The sequence below is a fragment of the Pleurodeles waltl genome, chromosome 7 (assembly GCF_031143425.1).
Source record: "Pleurodeles waltl isolate 20211129_DDA chromosome 7, aPleWal1.hap1.20221129, whole genome shotgun sequence".
NCBI lineage: Eukaryota > Metazoa > Chordata > Amphibia > Caudata > Salamandridae > Pleurodeles > Pleurodeles waltl.
In genome coordinates this window covers 2,931,680-2,950,102 of record NC_090446.1, presented here as the reverse complement: position 1 = coordinate 2,950,102, position 18,423 = coordinate 2,931,680, and the positions used below count along the sequence as shown (strand labels likewise).

Here is an 18,423-nt window from a genome sequence, read left to right as displayed (position 1 = left end):
AGCCCCTAAATACTGAATTTAGGGGTGTGTTTAGGTCTGGGAGGGCAGTAGCCTATGGCTACTGTCCTTGAGGGTGGCTACACCCTCTTTGTGCCTCCTCCCTGAGGGGAGGGGGACACATCCCTATTCCTATTGGGGGAATCCTCCAAAATCAAGATGGAGGATTTCTAAAGGCAGGGGTCACCTCAGCTCAGGACACCTTAGGGGCTGTCCTGACTGGTGGGTGACTCCTCCTTGTTTTTCTCATTATCTCCCCTGGACTTGCCGCCAAAAGTGGGGGCTGTGTCCAGGGGGCGGGCATCTCCACTAGCTAGAGTGCCCTGGGGCATTGTAACACGAAGCCTGAGCCTTTGAGGCTCACTGCTAGGTGTTACAGTTCCTGCAGGGGGAGGTGTGAAGCACCTCCACCCAGAGCAGGCTTTTGTTTCTGTCCTCAGAGAGCACAGAGGCTCTCACCGCATGGGGTCAGAAACTCGTCTTTCAGCAGCAGGCTGGCACAGACCAGTCAGTCCTGCACTGAACAATTGGGTAAAATACAGGGGGCATCTCTAAGATGCCCTCTGTATGAATTTTTTAATAAATCCAACACTGGCATCAGTGTGGGTTTATTATTCTGAGAAGTTTGATACCAAACTTCCCAGTATTCAGTGTAGCCATTATGGAGCTGTGGAGTTCGTTTTTGACAAACTCCCAGACCATATACTTAATATGGCCACAACTGTACTTACAATGTCAAAGGTTTTGCTTAGACACTGTAGGGGCATAGTGCTCATGCAGCTATGCCCTCATCTGTGGTATAGTGCACTCTGCCTTAGAGCTGTAAGGCCTGCTAAAGGGGTGACTTACCTATGCCACAGGCAGTATTTTGTGTGCATGGCATCCTGAGGGGGATGCCATGTCGACTTTGCCTTTTTCTCCCCACCAACACACACAATCTGCAATGGCAGTGTGCATGTGTTAGGTGAGGGGTCTCTTAGGGTGGCACAACATATGCTGCAGCCCTTAGGGACCTTCCCTGCTCACAGGGCCCTTGGTACCACTGGTACCTTTTACAAGGGACTTATCTGTGTGCCAGGGGTGTGCCAATTGTGGAAACAATGGTACATTTTAGGTGAAAGAACACTGGTGCTGGGGCCTGGTTAGCAGGGTCCCAGCACACTTCTCAGTCAAGTCAGCATCAGTATCAGGCAAAAAGTGGGGGGTAACTGCAACAGGGGAGCCATTTCCTTACAGTGTTGCACAAGTTTACACATGCAGTGCCTTTGCTCTAGTCTTTGAAATTGTGATATATAGTTTATTCGTATATAATTAAAAAAAAAAACACAGTTAAAAACGGAGTTATGATTCTGGTTCAAATTTACTAAATGATTGAAATCCGCCAGTTCTGATTGCAGCACAAACAGTAATTATCAAATATATTTTATATAACAACATTTTTAAAAGTATTTCAAAAAGCATTATAACAAGAAGCAATCATTTCACTGATGAAATCACAACTAGCCTCATTCTGCACCTGTGTCATCTGACAGTGCGCTGCCTGGTACTGCTCTCATCTGACAGTGCGCTGCCTGGTACTGCTCTCATCTGACAGTGCGCCGCCTGGGATTGCTCTCATCTGACAGTGCGCTGCCTGGGATTGCTCTCATCTGACAGTGCGCTGCCTGGGATCGGTCTCATCTCACAGTGTGCTGCCTGGGATTGGTCTCATCTCACAGCGCGCTGCCTGGGATCGGTCTCATCTGACAGTGCGCCGCCTGGGATTGCTCTCATCGGACAGTGCGCCGCCTGGGATTGCTCTCATCGGACAGTGCGCCGCCTGGGATCGGTCTCATCTGACAGTGCGCTGCCTGGGATCGGTCTCATCTCACAGTGCGCCGCCTGGGATCGGTCTCATCTGACAGTGCGCTGCCTGGGATCGGTCTCATCTCACAGTGCGCCGCCTGGGATCGGTCTCATCTGACAGTGCGCCGCCTGGGATCGGTCTCATCTGACAGTGCGCCGCCTGGGATTGCTCTCATCTGACAGTGCGCCACCTGGGATTGCTCTCATCTGACAGTGCGCCGCCTGGGATCGGTCTCATCTGACAGTGCGCCGCGTGGGATCGGTCTCATCTGACAGTGCGCCGCCTGGGATCGGTCTCATCTGACAGTGCGCAGCCTGGGATCGGTCTCATCTGACAGTGCGCTGCCTGGGATAGGTCTCATCTGACAGTGCGCTGCCTGGGATAGGTCTCATCTGACAGTGCGCTGCCTGGGATCGGTCTCATCTGACAGTGTGCTTCCTGGGATCGGTCTCATCTGACAGTGCGCTGCCTTGGATCGGTCTCATCTGACAGTGCGCTGCCTGGGATCGGTCTCATCTGACAGTGCGCTGCCTGGGATCAGTCTCATCGGACAGTGTGCTGCCTGGGATCGGTCTCATCTAACAATGTGCTTCCTTGGATCGGTCTCAACTGACAGTGCGCTGCCTGGGATCGGTCTCATCTGACAGTGCGCTGCCTGGGATCGGTCTCATCTAACAGTGTGCTTCCTGGGATCGGTCTCATCTAACAGTGTGCTTCCTGGGATCGGTCTCATCTAACCGTGTGCTTCCTGGGATCGGTCTCCTTTAACAAAGTGCTTCCTGGGATCGGTCTCATCTGACAGTGCGCTGCCTGGGATCGGTCTCATCTAACAATGTGCTGCCTGGGATCGGTCCCACCTGACAGTGCGCTGCCTGGGATCGGTCTCATCTCACAGTGCTCTGCCTGGGATCGGTCTCATCTGACAGTGAGCTGCCTGGGATCAGTTTCATCCAGCACCCTCTACTGAACCCAGGACCAGGGACCTTACACATCACCCTCTACCGAACTCAGGATCAGGGAACCTACACATCACCCTCTACTGAACTCAGGACCAGGGAACTTACACATCACCCTCTACCGAACTCAGGACCAAGGAACGTACACATCACCCTCTACTGAACCCAGGACCAGGGGACGTACACATCACCCTCTACTGAACCCAGGACCAGGGTACGTACACATCACCCTCTACTGAACTCAGGACCAGGGAACGTACACATCACCCTCTACTGAACTCAGGACCAGGGAACGTACACATCACCCTCTACTGAACTCCGGACCAGGGACCTTACACATCACCCTCTACTGAACTCAGGACCAGGGAACTTACACATCACCCTCTACTGAACCCAGGACCAGGGAACTTACACATCACCCTCTACTGAACTCTGGACCAGGGACCTTACCCATCACCCTCTACTGAACTCAGGACCAGGGACCTTACCCATCACCTCTACTGAACTCTGGACCAGGGACCTTACACATCACCCTCTACTGAACTCAGGACCAGGGTACGTACACATCACCCTCTACTGAACCCAGGACCAGAGCCCTTAACCATCACCCTCTACTGAACTCAGGACCAGGGAACGTACACATCACCCTCTACTGAACTCAGGACCAGGGAACGTACACATCACCCTCTACTGAACTCCGGATAAGGGACCTTACACATCACCCTCTACTGAACTCAGGACCAGGGTACGTACACATCACCCTCTACTGAACTCAGGACCAGGGACCTTAACCATCACCCTCTACTGAACTCAGGACCAGGGAACGTACACATCACCCTCTACTGAACTCAGGACCAGGGAACGTACACATCACCCTCTACTGAACTCCGGACCAGGGACCTTACACATCACCCTCTACTGAACTCAGGACCAGGGAACTTACACATCACCCTCTACTGAACCCAGGACCAGGGAACTTACACATCACCCTCTACTGAACTCTGGACCAGGGACCTTACCCATCACCCTCTACTGAACTCAGGACCAGGGACCTTACACATCACCCTCTACTGAACTCAGGACCAGGGACCTTACACATCACCTCTACTGAACTCTGGACCAGGGACCTTACACATCACCCTCTACTGAACTCAGGACCAGGGAACTTACACATCACCCTCTACTGAACCCAGGACCAGGGAACTTACACATCACCCTCTACTGAACTCATGTCCAGGGACCTTACACATCACCCTCTACTGAACTCAGGACCAGGGAACGTACACATCACCCTCTACTGAACTCAGGACCAGGGAACGTACACATCACCCTCTACTGAACTCAGGACCAGGGACCATACCCATCACCCTCTGCTGAACTCAGGACCAGGGACCTTACCCATCACCCTCTACTGAACTCAGGACCAGGGACCTTACCCATCACCCTCTACTGAACTCAGGACCAGGGACCTTACCCATCACCCTCTACTGAACTCAGGACCAGGGACCTTACACATCACCCTCTACTGAACCCAGGACCAGGGAAAGTACACATCACCCTCTACTGAACTCAGCACCAGGGATCTTACACATCACCCTCTACTGAACCCAGCACCAGGGACCTTACGCATCACCCTCTACTGAACTCAGGACCAGGGACCTTACACATCCCTCGCAGCAGCACATAGGACTAGGGACCTTACTCATCGCCCACTGCTATGGACAGGACCAGGAAACTGAAAAATATCTCCTGTGACAAAGGACCAGGTAGCTTCATACATCTCTCTATAGTGTACCCTGGACCCTAGAACTTGCACATTTCCCTCTGTGGAATACACGATATGGGAAATAAGAGATCACTCTTGGCTGCACACCTGTCCTGGGAACTCATACAACCCCTTCTGCCCCACAGGGGGTTTGGATTCCTCAGTCATCCTCATCTGTAAACAGGAAGAGGCAGACACTTCACCCCCTACTGAGCACAGCACCAGGGGATACAACATGCTTCACTTATCCCTGAAATCCTTCCCAGCCCTTCATCCTTGCATTCATCTCCAAACTCTTACATGTGACTTCAGTGGAAGCAGCCAGTGGCATCCCAACACCCCAAGGCCTCAGAGCCTAGGCTGAGCAGAGCGAGGACAGGAAGAAGCCATAACCCCAGGTTATAACATCTTGCAGGGCCTGGTGGCCAGACGGCTTGCTCACGTTAAAGCAGAGTGTGCTTTAAGGCTACAAACCTTCACCATGCCACAGCAGCAGGGTGACTACCCAGAGAGTTGCCTTCCTGCATCAGCTTTACTATAGCTTTCTTGGTGCTGACCAGTTCCAAACAGGAAGCCTCTGTCCTCCCTACTTCAAGGACTGGAGGTTTGTATTTTTTTTATTGATCCTGCAGAACATATCAGGGCTCCCTTTAAGCAAAAATAAAATGCTGAGCCCCCCCCCCCCCCCAACCTCCCCACCTCCAGGCTCCCCAACTTTTTTTCAGTGCACCCACAGGTGCCTCGAGCTTGCTGATTCATCAGGACAGGCCTCAAAGGATCAGCACGACACATGCTTCCTCGAGACCCAAATTCTGGCTTTACAATCCTGACGCTGCTCCTACCTCCATACCAGACTCGCTGCGGCACCAAAGCATACGTTCTCTTTACTTGCAAGAACAGTGAGATTGTGGTCTGCCCAGACCAGGCCGCCTATCCGTAAGCCTGCTGTCACCCTGCACCGTGATGAACTCTGTGCGGGCCACACTTGTTGAGATCGGTGGGCAGCCTACCCCCCAAGGTGTTCACACCCCAACCTCTCAGGAGACCACCCTGGCATACTGATGTGAGCCACCCAATAAAACCCTTGGAAGCCTTGGTTAATGCGCTGCAACCTGCAAGACTCAGGGAGCTGCTGCTCCCCCATGGCCAGGTAAAATGTGTCCCACTGGCTTGCTTGCTGTCGCAGAGATACCCAGAGCTTATGGTGCTTTAGATCCACGATCCACAAGTTGTCCCCAGCGGTAGCCCACTAGGGGTCTGATTCGCAGAGCATCCGGTTCTTGTGGGACACCATTGCCCCTTGGTGTACTGGCAAGTTCCAGGGTCACCATGATGCCCTCCAGGCCTTCATCAATGAGGGTGCTCATTGAAGAGCTCCTCACAGCACACTCTGAGCAGACTCCACTCTGTCCCCTTCCCTGCAGTCCCTTCACATAGTCTCCCTCAGCATAACATTATGTTCTCTCACATGAATGACAGACCTAATATCCCCGGTCACGGATTGCGTACTTTTGGCAGCTCCCCCAGCACTAAAGAAGAAATCACTGTTTTCTCTTAGACGCAATCAATTCTCTCAGGCAAACTGGCCCATTCCAGCACATCTCAGTCTTCTGTGAGAAAGCACATTTCTGACCCCATGGACCATCTGACCCAAACGGACACCCCGGGGACACAAGCTGAGTCCGCCTGCTTTCCTGCCAAGGCTCACTCTGCTCCCACGATGGAGAATAGAAAGATGAAACAAACATGGTCCCTTCTAAACCCTCAGCACTCTGGCAGATTCTCACACACATTCCTAGGCAGACAAGAGCCTCAATGTGATGAGACAGGCCGACAGCCCTTCGAGGTTCAAGAATGCATGTTTCTCATCTGTGATTTGTAGCAGTAGATTTGGGTTTTTGTGGATAGTGGTTAAGCTAAAGTCTACATGAAGTAAATCAGTTCTTATAGCATTTAAATTATGCTAAATAGCATGCGAGAGCGCCCACGTCCCATCAGGATCGGGCCTCAGAGCTCATTCAGTTTTTCACAGTGTGCAGTCTTTCTTCCAGGAAGGTAGTATTCATGAATATCCTTACTGATTTAAATTGTGGTGATTTGTATCAAACACTACAACCAGGGACATTCCCTATTCCTATCTCAAGGGCACCCCTTCACCTTATCTCAAGGGCACCCCTTCACCTTATCTCAAGGGCACCCCTTCATCCTGTCACAAGGGCACCCCTTAATCCTATCTCAAGCGCACCCCTTCATCCTATCTCAAGGGCACCCCTTCATCCTATCTCAAGGGCCCTCCACTAATCCTATCTCAAGGGCACCCCGTCTTCCAATCGCAAGGGCATCCCTTCATCCTCTCTCAAGGGCACCCCTTCATCCTGTCTCAAGCGCACCCCTTCTTCCTATCTCAAGGGCATCCCATCCTTTCTCGAGAGCACCCCTTCATCCTATCTCAAGAGCACCCCTTCTTCCTTTCTCAAGGGCACCCCTTCTTCCTTTCTCAAGGGCATCCTTTCTTCCTATCTCAAGGGCACCCCTTCTTCCTATCTCAAGGGCACCCCTTCTTCCTATCTCAAGGGCACCCCTTCATCCTATCTCAAGGGCCCCCCCTAATCCTATGTTAAGGGCACCCCTTCCTCCTTTTCCAAGGGCATCTCTTCTTCCTATCTCAAGGGCATTCCTTCTTCCTTTCTCAAGGACACCCCTTCTTCCTCTCCCCCCTCACCCCTTCTCCTGACTGATACTTGGCTGGGAGCGGGGGCGTTATCACTGCCGCCCGCGTTTTCCCTTTCCATCACGTGCCAGGATGGACAGGTGATAGTTCTTCAGATCCTCGGGGTCTGAGATAGGCGTCCTACCATGAGCGCGGTACCTGAGCCCCGCACCAGCCCTATCGGGTTCCAGCTCTGCTGGATTTTGAGAGCACATCCTATATTTAGCAGAGCTGGCTTGGTGTTGGTTCATCACACCACCGACATTAGGCACAGAGTAATCCCTCTGAGCTCACAGAAGGACATGCTGTGAGGTCCCTGGACCCAGCAGGGATCGGCTTTTGTCGCAGCTGACTTACAGGGTCAGCTCATCCTGTGTCTACGGGATTTTACACAGATACGCCTTATCCACCCAAGTTCCTGCCTCTGCTCATTTACAACCACTACAAGAGTAAATAGCAGTTTTGATGATCCTGATGTGACCCATTCACAGAAAAAGCATGGATGTGTGCAGTGTAGATTGGTGTCTATCACTGGTGTAGACTTCTACATCTTCAGGTGTTCAAATCTGTACAAATCATTGGATTTCAGACACCCTTATCACCATTCTCTGAACATATTCAAAGGATTGTCTGCATACCAGACCCTCGGTGGAACTGTGCAGAAGCACAGTTTTAAAACGTTTTCTTTCTCCACTAGGAAAATATTTTCCCCTGGGGAAACCCTTCTGCCTTTCAAACATGGAGTTGCATTCATTCTCTCTTACTCCTGGTGCTTGAATGAGTAACTTTTCAGGGTGGCCTTGTAAAACAATATTGTGGATTAGACCTTGTGGTCCCATGTTTACGAAGAAGCTTTACTAAAACGCATGCATGGATGTCTCCCTTGGTAAAGGGAACTAGAAAGTGAGTGCAAGCTTAGGAGACGGACCAGGCACTGGAACATATTGTTGGCTGCTCTTCTAGGATGGTTCCATGAATCCTAAACATGTGTACACTTGTATTGTACTTTCATAACAGGGCCTGAAGTGAACCCCCCAGCTGCGTCCCTCGGTATTGATGAAGAGGGGGAGATGTACACCATTGATATCCAAGGTGATCCGAGAACGGGAGGCTTCAACCACCCCGCAGGTCAGTAGGCCACTCTGCCTCTTTTTGATGCACACGTGTTTTGCTTTACGTTTGACTGAGCCAAGATATACACACTGAAAGGGGTTGAAAAGATTCTCTGGAATGCACTTCTTAATCTGAAGAAGACATTTATTATATGTTTTTGCAAGGTTCGTGAAGGAAGGTTTGAATAGTAAAAAGTGTACTTTCAAAATGTGCAACAATAACGTAAGACCATGTATAAAGAATCTTCAATCTATAAACAGCAAATATATACATGCAAGGATACAAACACTTATATTGATATATAGATATATACATACATTCATACACAATGCAAAGCAAATAATTAATAAAAATTCATCACCATAGGGCCTGTCAGATGCTTCATCTTTCTCATGCCAGCAAGAAGATGACCCCGTTCAACTGCGAGAAAGAGATCCCCACCCTCACGGGACAAATGTCAGGCATTTGACGTCCAATCCTGACTGAGGACTCGGAATTCACCGCCACTGAGCAGGGCCATCTTTTTATATCTTAAAGAACCATGGAAAGGGCTTTCTGGAAAAAACACTCCTCTCAGAAGGAAAATATTAAAAATGCTGGCTAGTTTAGGTAAACTTTGAAAGGAATGCGTTAAGAGTTGGCCACAATCCCAAGGCACGTCTCCCAAAGTCAAACCGTTCCCTGCTTGTGATAAACATCAGCCTGGTACACTCTTATCGTACTGACCGCTTACCTCGTCCATATTATGTACCAGTCCTAGGTGATAATATGTCCTAGCTCTTCGGTGAGAAGGGAAACACGCAGAAATGCAAAGCATGTTGCATAACACATTTGTACGCAAAAATACTTTAATGTGGCGGTGAAGCTAAGCTGAACACAAAATGGAGTGTAGGCTGAATACAAAATGGAGTCTATAACCAGTGACCACTAAAGTGACAATAGGCAGCTAAGCCAGGTGCAAAGTGGTGCGACACGACAAATAACACTACAACTCGTAAACTACCCTAGTAAACAATGAAGAATTCTTTCTTGGGATCTTTCTTAAATAACCAACACCTTGTTCCCCGTGAGGATGTTCTTGTATCATGTTACTAGTTTGTAAAGAAGTGGATGCCTGCCTCTGGGTCTCCTCGGCCGACTCTTGTGGTCATCTGGTGTACCAGGGGCGCTACGGTGCTGGACACAAATGCTGCTCTCCAGAGATTAAAGACAGGCTTCTGAGGATGGGGTGCAGCGTTCTTTGTGGTGCCAAGTCCCTGTAACAGTTTTTTAACCACTTTGTCGGAGACTGCCAGCAACTTTGGAGAGCTGTGTGTGTTGACGCTATCTTTCGTAATAAGATAGATAAGAAATAAAGCAACTTAGCAGGATTGGTGGCGGTGGTGGGATTGGTGGCGGTGGTGACCTGAAAAACAGTTGCCGTAATGTGCCTCTAACAGAATGAAAACCACCAATGAAACGTAATCAGTTCAGTAAGTCTTCTTGGGCCAGGGTTTATGTTAGAAACCAGGAGGTTTGTTGAAGAATCTAACTGATTACAGAAGGCAAACATATAGTCAGTCATTTTAGGGAATTAGCATACGGCTCAGTCAAATGCACCAGTAAATATAAGAAAACTATTTGAAGTCCTAAGCATGAGACAGGTTGAGGTGGATCTGCTTAGAAAACTCGGTTAGGTGATCAAATTGTTAAACAGGTATAACAAATCCGAATGCAGATTGTAATGCAGCGGCATCTAACACCATCCTACCCAAGAATACTACTATACCTCCCTCAGACCTAATGTCGTCGGATGCTGCAGTACAAATCTAGCTCGACCTGAAACAATTGCAGCCTCATGTAATGAATAGACTCGCTGAAAAGGCCGTGAACTGTTTCATTTCTGCAGAAGAATCCTTCCGTATTCACCGAGAACGCATCATTTCATTACTGCACATTCAGTGCCTGCAGAGATAGTGAGACAAAAACCTGGGAGCAGAGAAATACACGCATAGCTTAGGCTTTTTATGGTCAATGCTAGAAACGGTCATGCAGAGTGCAGCCTTCTCCTTTCATGTTATTTGAGAAGCTTTATTTGTTAAACAGACATATCTGTATCAGATGTGTGCATGTCTGTGTGTGTTGGGGCGTGCATGTGTGTGTGGGTGTCTGTGCATGTCTGTGTGTTGGGGCGTGCATGTGTGTGTGGGTGTCTGTACCTGTCTGTGTGTTGGGGCGTGCATGTGTGTGTGTGTGTGCACGTGCGTGTCTGTGTGTGTTGCGGCGTGCATGTGTGTGTGGGTGTCTGTGCATGTTTGTGTATTGGGGCGTGCATGTGTGTCGGTGTCTGTGCATGTCTGTGTGTGTTGGGGCGTGCATGTGTGTGGGTGTCTGTGCATGTCTGTGTGTGTTGGGGCGTGCATGTGGGTGTCTGTGCATGTGTGTGTTGGGGCGTGCATGTGTGTGTGGGTGTCTGCATGTCTGTGTTTTGGGGTGTGTGTGTTGTGTGTGTGGGTGTCTGTTGGGGTGTGTGTGTCTGTGCATGTCTGTGTGTTTGGGCATGCATGTGTGTGTGTCTGCATGTCTGTGTGTTTTGGGGCGTGTGTGTGGGTGTCTGTGTGTTTGGGGCGTGTGTGTGGGTATCTGTGGGTGTTGGGGTGTGTGTCTGTGTGTTTTGGGACGTGTGTGCGTGTCTGTGTTTTGGGGCGTGCGTGTGTGTTGTGGTGTGTGTGTGTGTGTGTGTGTCTGTGTGTTGGGGCGTGCATGTGTGTGTGGGCGTCTGTGCATGCCTGTGTGTTTGCTGAAATGGGCTCTTTTGCTGTTCCTCCCCCTCATCCACTTGATGCGGGTGGTTCTGTTTCAATGCATCTCTCAGACAGTCTCTCAGGTGGGTGGCTGTGTCAGTAGCTAATATTCCACATATTTGCTAACTGGGGTGTGTTTCCATGAGCTCTGTTTCTAGATTGCCTGGAAACGCTATCGGCCTCCTACCGAGTGACTGCATCAGAGCAGATCCGAAGGCATCTCCTAATGTACGTCAAAAGTGCGTTTTTTGTTATTTTGGACACAAGAAGAGCTATGCCTTCTGTGACACTGTAAGCAGAGCTGATGAAGATGGGTCCTCTCTCAGTGCCTTCTACCTGAAGTATTTAGAAAGACATTTTCTGCTAATTTAAAATCTCTTTTAAAAGATCTCCCAGGAACGGCAATCTTGCTTGTAAAATGCATTCAAGCCCTGAAATCTTCCTCTGTTCTGTTCCTATCGTCCTCATTTCTCGATCCTACTTCAAGTGTGCCTCCTTCCTGTTGCCTCAGTTCAGGTATTAGCCGTTCCGACCGGCCTGGAGGGACAGGGCTGGAAACTGGACTGAATACTTCACTCACACCAAACAGTAGTGTCAGAAGAGCATCAGCTCAAGTATTTGAATGAAGAATGATTACTCAGGCGCCTTTTAATACAACGTCACTGTGCTGTGTCACTCACTATGTTTATCTGAGCCCTCTGATGCCATTTTAGGTCAGGCCTTCCAGACAGCACAAGCCGTCTGGTTGCAAAATACTTATTGTGAGTTTACCTCAAATGTTCAGGGTTTGCAGCCCACCCACTGCTCGCCATTGGTTGTCTTTGGTGTCACTTTCGTTGTCTCATTCAATGGCTTTCCTTGCCCCAGCTTGTCCATCTACTGTTTGTCCCTCCCTTAAGCGTAGCCTTTTTATTCTCCTTCTGATTGGCTGGCTTCTATCCTTCCACTGTTCACTTTTAGGGAATTACTTTTTGTGCTTAAGCACTTCATGAGAGTGCATATGTTTTGAAACTCCCTCCCTCTCAAGTGCTTACCCCCTCTAAGTACCCACCCTGCTCTACATCGTGCTGTCTCCCTAGCGTTGCAAGCTTGTGTGCTTCTCCCCCCCAAACCCCCTTGCTCCTCCACACTCCATGTTGCTTTCTCACATGTGTTTCTACCCACCAAACCCCCTAGCTCCTCCACACTCCATGTTGCTTTTTCACGTGTGTGTTTCTCCCCACCAAACCCCCTAGCTCCTCCACACTCCATGTTGCTTTTTCACATGTGCTTCTCCCCACCAAACCCTCTAGCTCCTCCACACTCCATGTTGCTTTCTCGCTTGTGTTTCTCCCCACCAAACCCCCTAGCTCCTCCACACTCCATGTTGCTTTTTCACATGTGCTTCTCCCCACCAAACCCCCTAGCTCCTCACACTCCATGTTGCTTTTTCACATGTGCTTCTCCCCACCAAACCCCCTAGCTCCTCCACACTCCATGTTGCTTTTTCACATGTGCTTCTCCCCACCAAACCCCCTAGCTCCTCCACACTCCATGTTGCTTTCTCGTTTGTGTTTCTCCCCACCAAACCCCCTAGCTCCTCCACACTCCATGTTGCTTTCTCACATGTGCTTCTCCCCACCAAACCCCCTAGCTCCTCCACACTCCATGTTGCTTTTTCACGTGCTTCTCCCCACCAAACCCCCTAGCTCTTCCACACTCCATGTTGCTTTTTCGTTTGTGTTTCTACCCACCAAACCCCCCAGCTCCTTCACACTCCATGTTACTTTCTCGCTTGTTTCTCCCCACCAAACCCCCTAGCTCCTCCATACTCCATGTTGCTTTTTCACGTGTGTGCTTCTCCCCACCAAACTCCCTAGCTCCTCCACACTCCATGTTGCTTTCTCACTTGTTTCTCCCCACCAAACTTCCTAGCTCCTCCACACTCCTTGTTGCTTTCTCACGTGTGTGCTTCTCCCCACCGAACCCCCTAGCTCCTCCACACTCCATGTTGCTTTCTCCCTTGTGTGCTTCTCCCCACCAAACCCCCTAGCTCCTCCACACTCCATGTTGCTTTCTTACGTGTGTGCTTCTCCCCACCAAACTCCCTAGCTCCTCCACACTCCTTGTTGCTTTCTCACTTGTTTCTCCCCACCAAACTCCCTAGCTCCTCCACACTCCTTGTTGCTTTCTCGCATGTGTGCTTCTCCCCACCAAACTCCCTAGCTCCTCCACACTCCATGTTGCTTTCTCACGTGTGTGCTTCTCCCCACCAAACTCCCTAGCTCCTCCACACTCCATGTTGCTTTCTCACTTTTCTCCCCACCAAACCCCCTAGCTCCTCCACACTCCATATTGGTTTCTCACGTGTGTGCTTCTCCCCACCAAGCTCCCTAGCTCCTCCACGCTCCTTGTTGCTTTCTCACTTGTTTCTCCCCACCAAACTCCCTAGCTCCTCCACACTCCTTGTTGCTTTCTCACTTGTGTGCTTCTCCCCACCGAACCCCCTAGCTCCTCCACACTCCATGTTGCTTTCTCCCTTGTGTGCTTCTCCCCACCAAACTCCCTAGCTTCTCCACACTCCATGTTGCTTTCTTACTTGTTTCTCCCCACCAAACCCCCTAGCTCCTCCACACTCCATATTGCTTTCTCATGTGTGTGCTTCTCCCCACCAAGCTCCCTAGCTCCTCCACGCTCCTTGTTGCTTTCTCACGTGTGTGCTTCTCCCCACCAAACTCCCTAGCTCCTCCACACTCCTTATTGCTTTCTCACTTGTTTCTCCCCACCAAACTCCCTAGCTCCTCCACACTCCTTATTGCTTTCTCACTTGTTTCTCCCCACCAAACTCCCTAGCTCCTCCACACTCCTTGTTGCTTTCTCGCGTGTGTTTCTCCCCACCAAACCCCCTAGCTCCTCCACATTCCATGTTGCTTTCTCCCTTGTGTGCTTCTCCCCACCAAACCCCCTAGCTCCTCCACACTCCTTGTTGCTTTCTCCCTTGTGTGCTTCTCCCCACCAAACCCCCTAGCTCCTCCACACTCCATGTTGCTTTTTCCCATGTGCTTCTCCACTCCAAACCTCCTAGCTCCTCCACACTCCATGTTGCTTTCTCGTTTGTATTTCTCCCCACCAAACCCTCCAGCTCCTCCACACTCCATGTTGTTTTCTCACTTGTGTACCTCTCCCCACCAAACCCCCTAGCTCCTGCACACTCCATGTTGCTTTCTCACTTGTGTGCTTCTCCTGCCACACCTATATAGCTCTCCCAAATGTGCTGCTTTTCCCCTCCCCGCCCACTCTTTGTTGCTTCCCGCACCCAGCTCCACTGCTGCCCTGATGCCCAGAGTCATACAAAATGACATAGGTAACATTGTAGGCGTGCATGCCTATTGACACGTTAGCACACATCACACGTTGTTGCGGCTGCTGGGGCCGTGTTATCATACCTTTTACTATTGGTCATGATGCATAGCATCTTGCGGAAGCTGTACAGCATTTCCACAAGGCATTAGCAAAGCCAGTGGGTCCCAAAGATGAGACCTATTGCCAGTGCTTGTTCAATACGCCCTCAGCAATGCTGTTGCTATTCAACAATGAAAGATTTAAGAACAGTAAACTATAATAACATTGTTTGATGTACCTCAACGGAGAGTGACAGAATTGCTGTTGTGTGGTTCTCTGTGTTTTTCCATTATATTTGTTTTAGAGGTAGCTGAGAATGGAAAGATGCTTTTGTTTGTCGTTGTTGAACCCTAGCTACGGTTGTTTCAAGTCCTTGATAGCATTTGGTTCATTGTATCTCCTGTGCTTTAGATGTACTTCTTAACACTACATCCTCATAGATAATCACTGTGGCGCCCTTCAGGCTCCTTTCTGCAAACAGTAGAAGTGTGGGAACTGCTGCCATGTGCAGAACTTCCATTTTTATAGCTAATAACAATAATTCAATTAATATTCTACAGGTGAAGCAAGCATGGGCACGAGGAGCGAAGTTGATAGTTCTTCCATATGTAACGACAAAATGACATTGCACGAATCTGCAGCAGAGCAGCTCAAAGTGAATGTAAACATGGTGAGTGTTTCTGAGACAAAGAATTTGATAAGGAAGATGTGGTCAGGGAGCAACAAAGAAGGGAAGGAATTTAAAACTGAAGAGGGAGATCACGGACGCAACCAGCAGATGTATTCCAGTTTCTATCAGGTGATGCCGAATACAAAGAGATCAGAAGCGTACACTGCACATGAGATCACAACTAGTAACAATAATCCAAATTCATACACGTACCCCGAGAGAGAGCAGAAGAACCAGAAGAGCAGGTGCATTGGGCACCAGCGAGCACACAAAGGAAAAGAAAGGCATGCATGTACTGAATGTGGGAAGAGCCTGCGCTCCGCGTCCGCACTTCTCAGACATGAGAGAGTACATACGGGAGAAAGGCCTTTCCTTTGCAATATTTGTGGGAAAAGCTACAATCAAAAAGAAGTTCTTCGGAGACACCAAAAGATGCACACAGGTGAAAAGCCATATCAGTGCGGTGAATGTGGCAAGAGATTTGCTCTAAAGCACAATCTTGTTGGACACCAAACGACACACATGAGGCGACAACGCAGTTACGAGACGGGTCTATAGGAAGTGTTACAAATGCTACAATGTGTCAAACAAGAAAGATTGGAGAAGCACAAGAAAAGCAGGTGTCACACCCAGACCGCTTACAGGAAGCAGCGGCAGTCAGAATAATCCAACTCATGGGAGTCGGAATCACATGGGATAACCGGAGACTGATTTACAATTGTGTGAAAAGGTAATTGAATGAATGAATGAATGATACACTCTGCATGCTGATGCAAAGACGTGGAGTTTGGAAGAGGGAATCCAAATCTGGATTAAACCAGTGAAAATGTACAGTCACTCCACACACCGTGACATAGTTAAAGACTGATTTCTTTTCACAGATAAACAAGTGCCTAAGAAAGTGGCCTGAAGCGGCTGTGAGGTGGCAATTATTAGTACTGAGACAAACATTTGCTATTGATTTGTAGCAGAGTGTATGCAAAGGAATTGCATCCAGAAGGTCCATTACAGAGTACTGATAGATGTCGTGAACATGGAGTACAATCATCAGTCAGTAATTAGGACAGATGAGACCGTGTTGGACTCAAAGATTTATTTTATAAGACCAGATCGATGTACCAAACAACACCTAGGGCCGTTACTTAATCTAAAAAGCAATGTATGTCAAGATAACATCTGAAGTGAACACCAGAGGGCAGAATTTGTACAAGTTTATTCACATCGCCATAGGTAATGTCATAGTAACTGTATGCACGGATGGCATTTCACTGTGAGGAAGAAAGGCCACCCCTGACCTCGTGCCCCCCCCCCCAATCATCCCCCCTACCCAACCACTGCAATACTTAACTCACCCAAAAAGCCTTTGAATGAATGGAAAGTGTTAGCGAGCAGTGCAGTGCAAGAAAAGGGAAAGACACAGGAAGCTGGAGCTGTGCGCTTGATGGGACATCCAAACAGAAACTGATGCTGAGGGATACGAAGGTTGGACTTGCCTCCATCTAGTTTGAGATCTCTCAGCTTCCAGGCGCTATATTGCTCCATACACAAGAGGAAGAAAGTGAATAAATATTGAGACTGGTAATACTTATGTAGTCTTGCAAGTCTGAGATGCAACAAGGTTTGAAAATGCAAAATCCAAACCAGGCAATAACATAACACTCACACCAGTAACAGCATGTGACCTGGATAAAAAAAATCCATCCCTTCCACATGCTGGAGGGCTGCATTCCATCGGGTTAAGAGCAACATTATCTCAGCTGCTAGTGGATCATAATAGAAGGGGACAATGTGCTGTTATAAACTTCACTTTCAATTGCAGAAGTCATTTGTGTTTGTTAAACTAGTCACCCAGTGAAGAAAGACCTGTAGATATCATTGTCAATGTTAATGTAACATATTTTTTAAAACTTGTAAATGGACCATATTCTTTCATTTTAAAAGATACATAAAACAATGTTTGCCTTAATAAACTTTAATGTTCAGTATCTTTTGTATCACCTATCTGTGTAAACTGTAGGATGTATGCGCTATAGCCTGCTGCCAAGAGCTATAACGGTTGTTAAAGGCCCTTTGCCTGAGTTACAGGCTTGAGCCTCTCCACTGTCTCCTCCTGAGCTCCGAATGATCCATTGTTCTAATATTAATTAAGCACGTTATGGAATTTAGAACAAAGTCATACAAAAAATGTTGTCAGGCAAGTGTTCCCATAGAGACCTACGAAGCAAACTGTGTAAAAATGATTGTCTGCGACCCTGGAACCTCAGGAGCCAGGCACACCTGCGAGCTCACTGGAATGTCAGGAGAAGTGTCTTGGCCTTTGCTTTCAGATGTAGCAAGTGGGCGAGTTGGAGGGCAGTCTAGGCCTGGTGTCACATATGTATACAATAGGGCTGTAATTCAATGTGTAGAAAGCTGAAGCATTGTGTTAAGCTAACGAAAAAGATACAACTTCTATTCACTGCATGATCCAGTCAACAAGGGAAGCTCTCGCTCTGCCAGTTTACAGGGAAGCTCTCGCTCTGCCTGTTTATGGGAAAACTCTCGATCTGCCACTTTACATAGAAGCTCTTGCTCTGCCAGTTTACAGGGACGCTCTCGTTCTCAGTTTACACACAAATGCTCACTCTGCCAGTTTATATAGAAGCTCTTATTCTGCCAGTTTCCATAGAAGTTCTTGCTCTGCCAGTTTACAAGGACGCTCTCGCTCTACCAGTTCCAGAGGAAGCTCTCACTCTGCCAGTTTCCATGGAAGCTGTCACTCTGCCAGTTTATGGGGAAGCTCTCAATGCAAGTTTACGGGGACGCTCTGCCATTTTACAGGGAAGCTCTTGCTCTGCCAGTTTCCATAGAAGTTCTTGCTCTGCCAGTTTACAGGGAAGCTCTCGCTCTGCCAGTTTACAAGGATGCTCTCGCTCTACCAGTTCCAGAGGAAGCTCTCACTCTGCCAGTTTCCATGGAAGCTGTCACTCTGCCAGTTTATGGGGAAGCTCTCAATGCAAGTTTACGGGGACGCTCTGCCATTTTACAGGGAAGCTCTTGCTCTGCCAGTTTCCATAGAAGTTCTTGCTCTGCCAGTTTACAGGGAAGCTCTCGCTCTGCCAGTTTACAAGGACGCTCTCACTCTGCCAGTTTACAGGGAAGCTCTCGCTGAACCAGTTCCGGAGGAAGCTCTCGCTTTGCCAGTTTCCATGGAAGCGGTCGC

The 18,423-nt window shown here is 48.9% G+C and overlaps 1 protein-coding gene across 2 annotated transcripts in view; it reads left to right on the top strand.

The window, feature by feature from the left end:
* The window catches only part of LOC138303497 (zinc finger protein 485-like), a 48,941-nt gene extending 31,735 nt beyond the window's left edge, over nucleotides 1-17,206 (top strand). For both annotated transcript variants that reach the window (XM_069242677.1, XM_069242676.1), the window contains 2 exons: nucleotides 8,292-8,402; nucleotides 15,112-17,206. In XM_069242677.1, the coding sequence (XP_069098778.1) occupies nucleotides 8,292-8,402; nucleotides 15,112-15,779 (779 nt within the window). In that variant the 3' untranslated portion in view covers nucleotides 15,780-17,206. The remainder of the gene's footprint in view (nucleotides 1-8,291; nucleotides 8,403-15,111) is intronic.
* The last annotated feature ends 1,217 nt before the right edge of the window (nucleotides 17,207-18,423 follow it).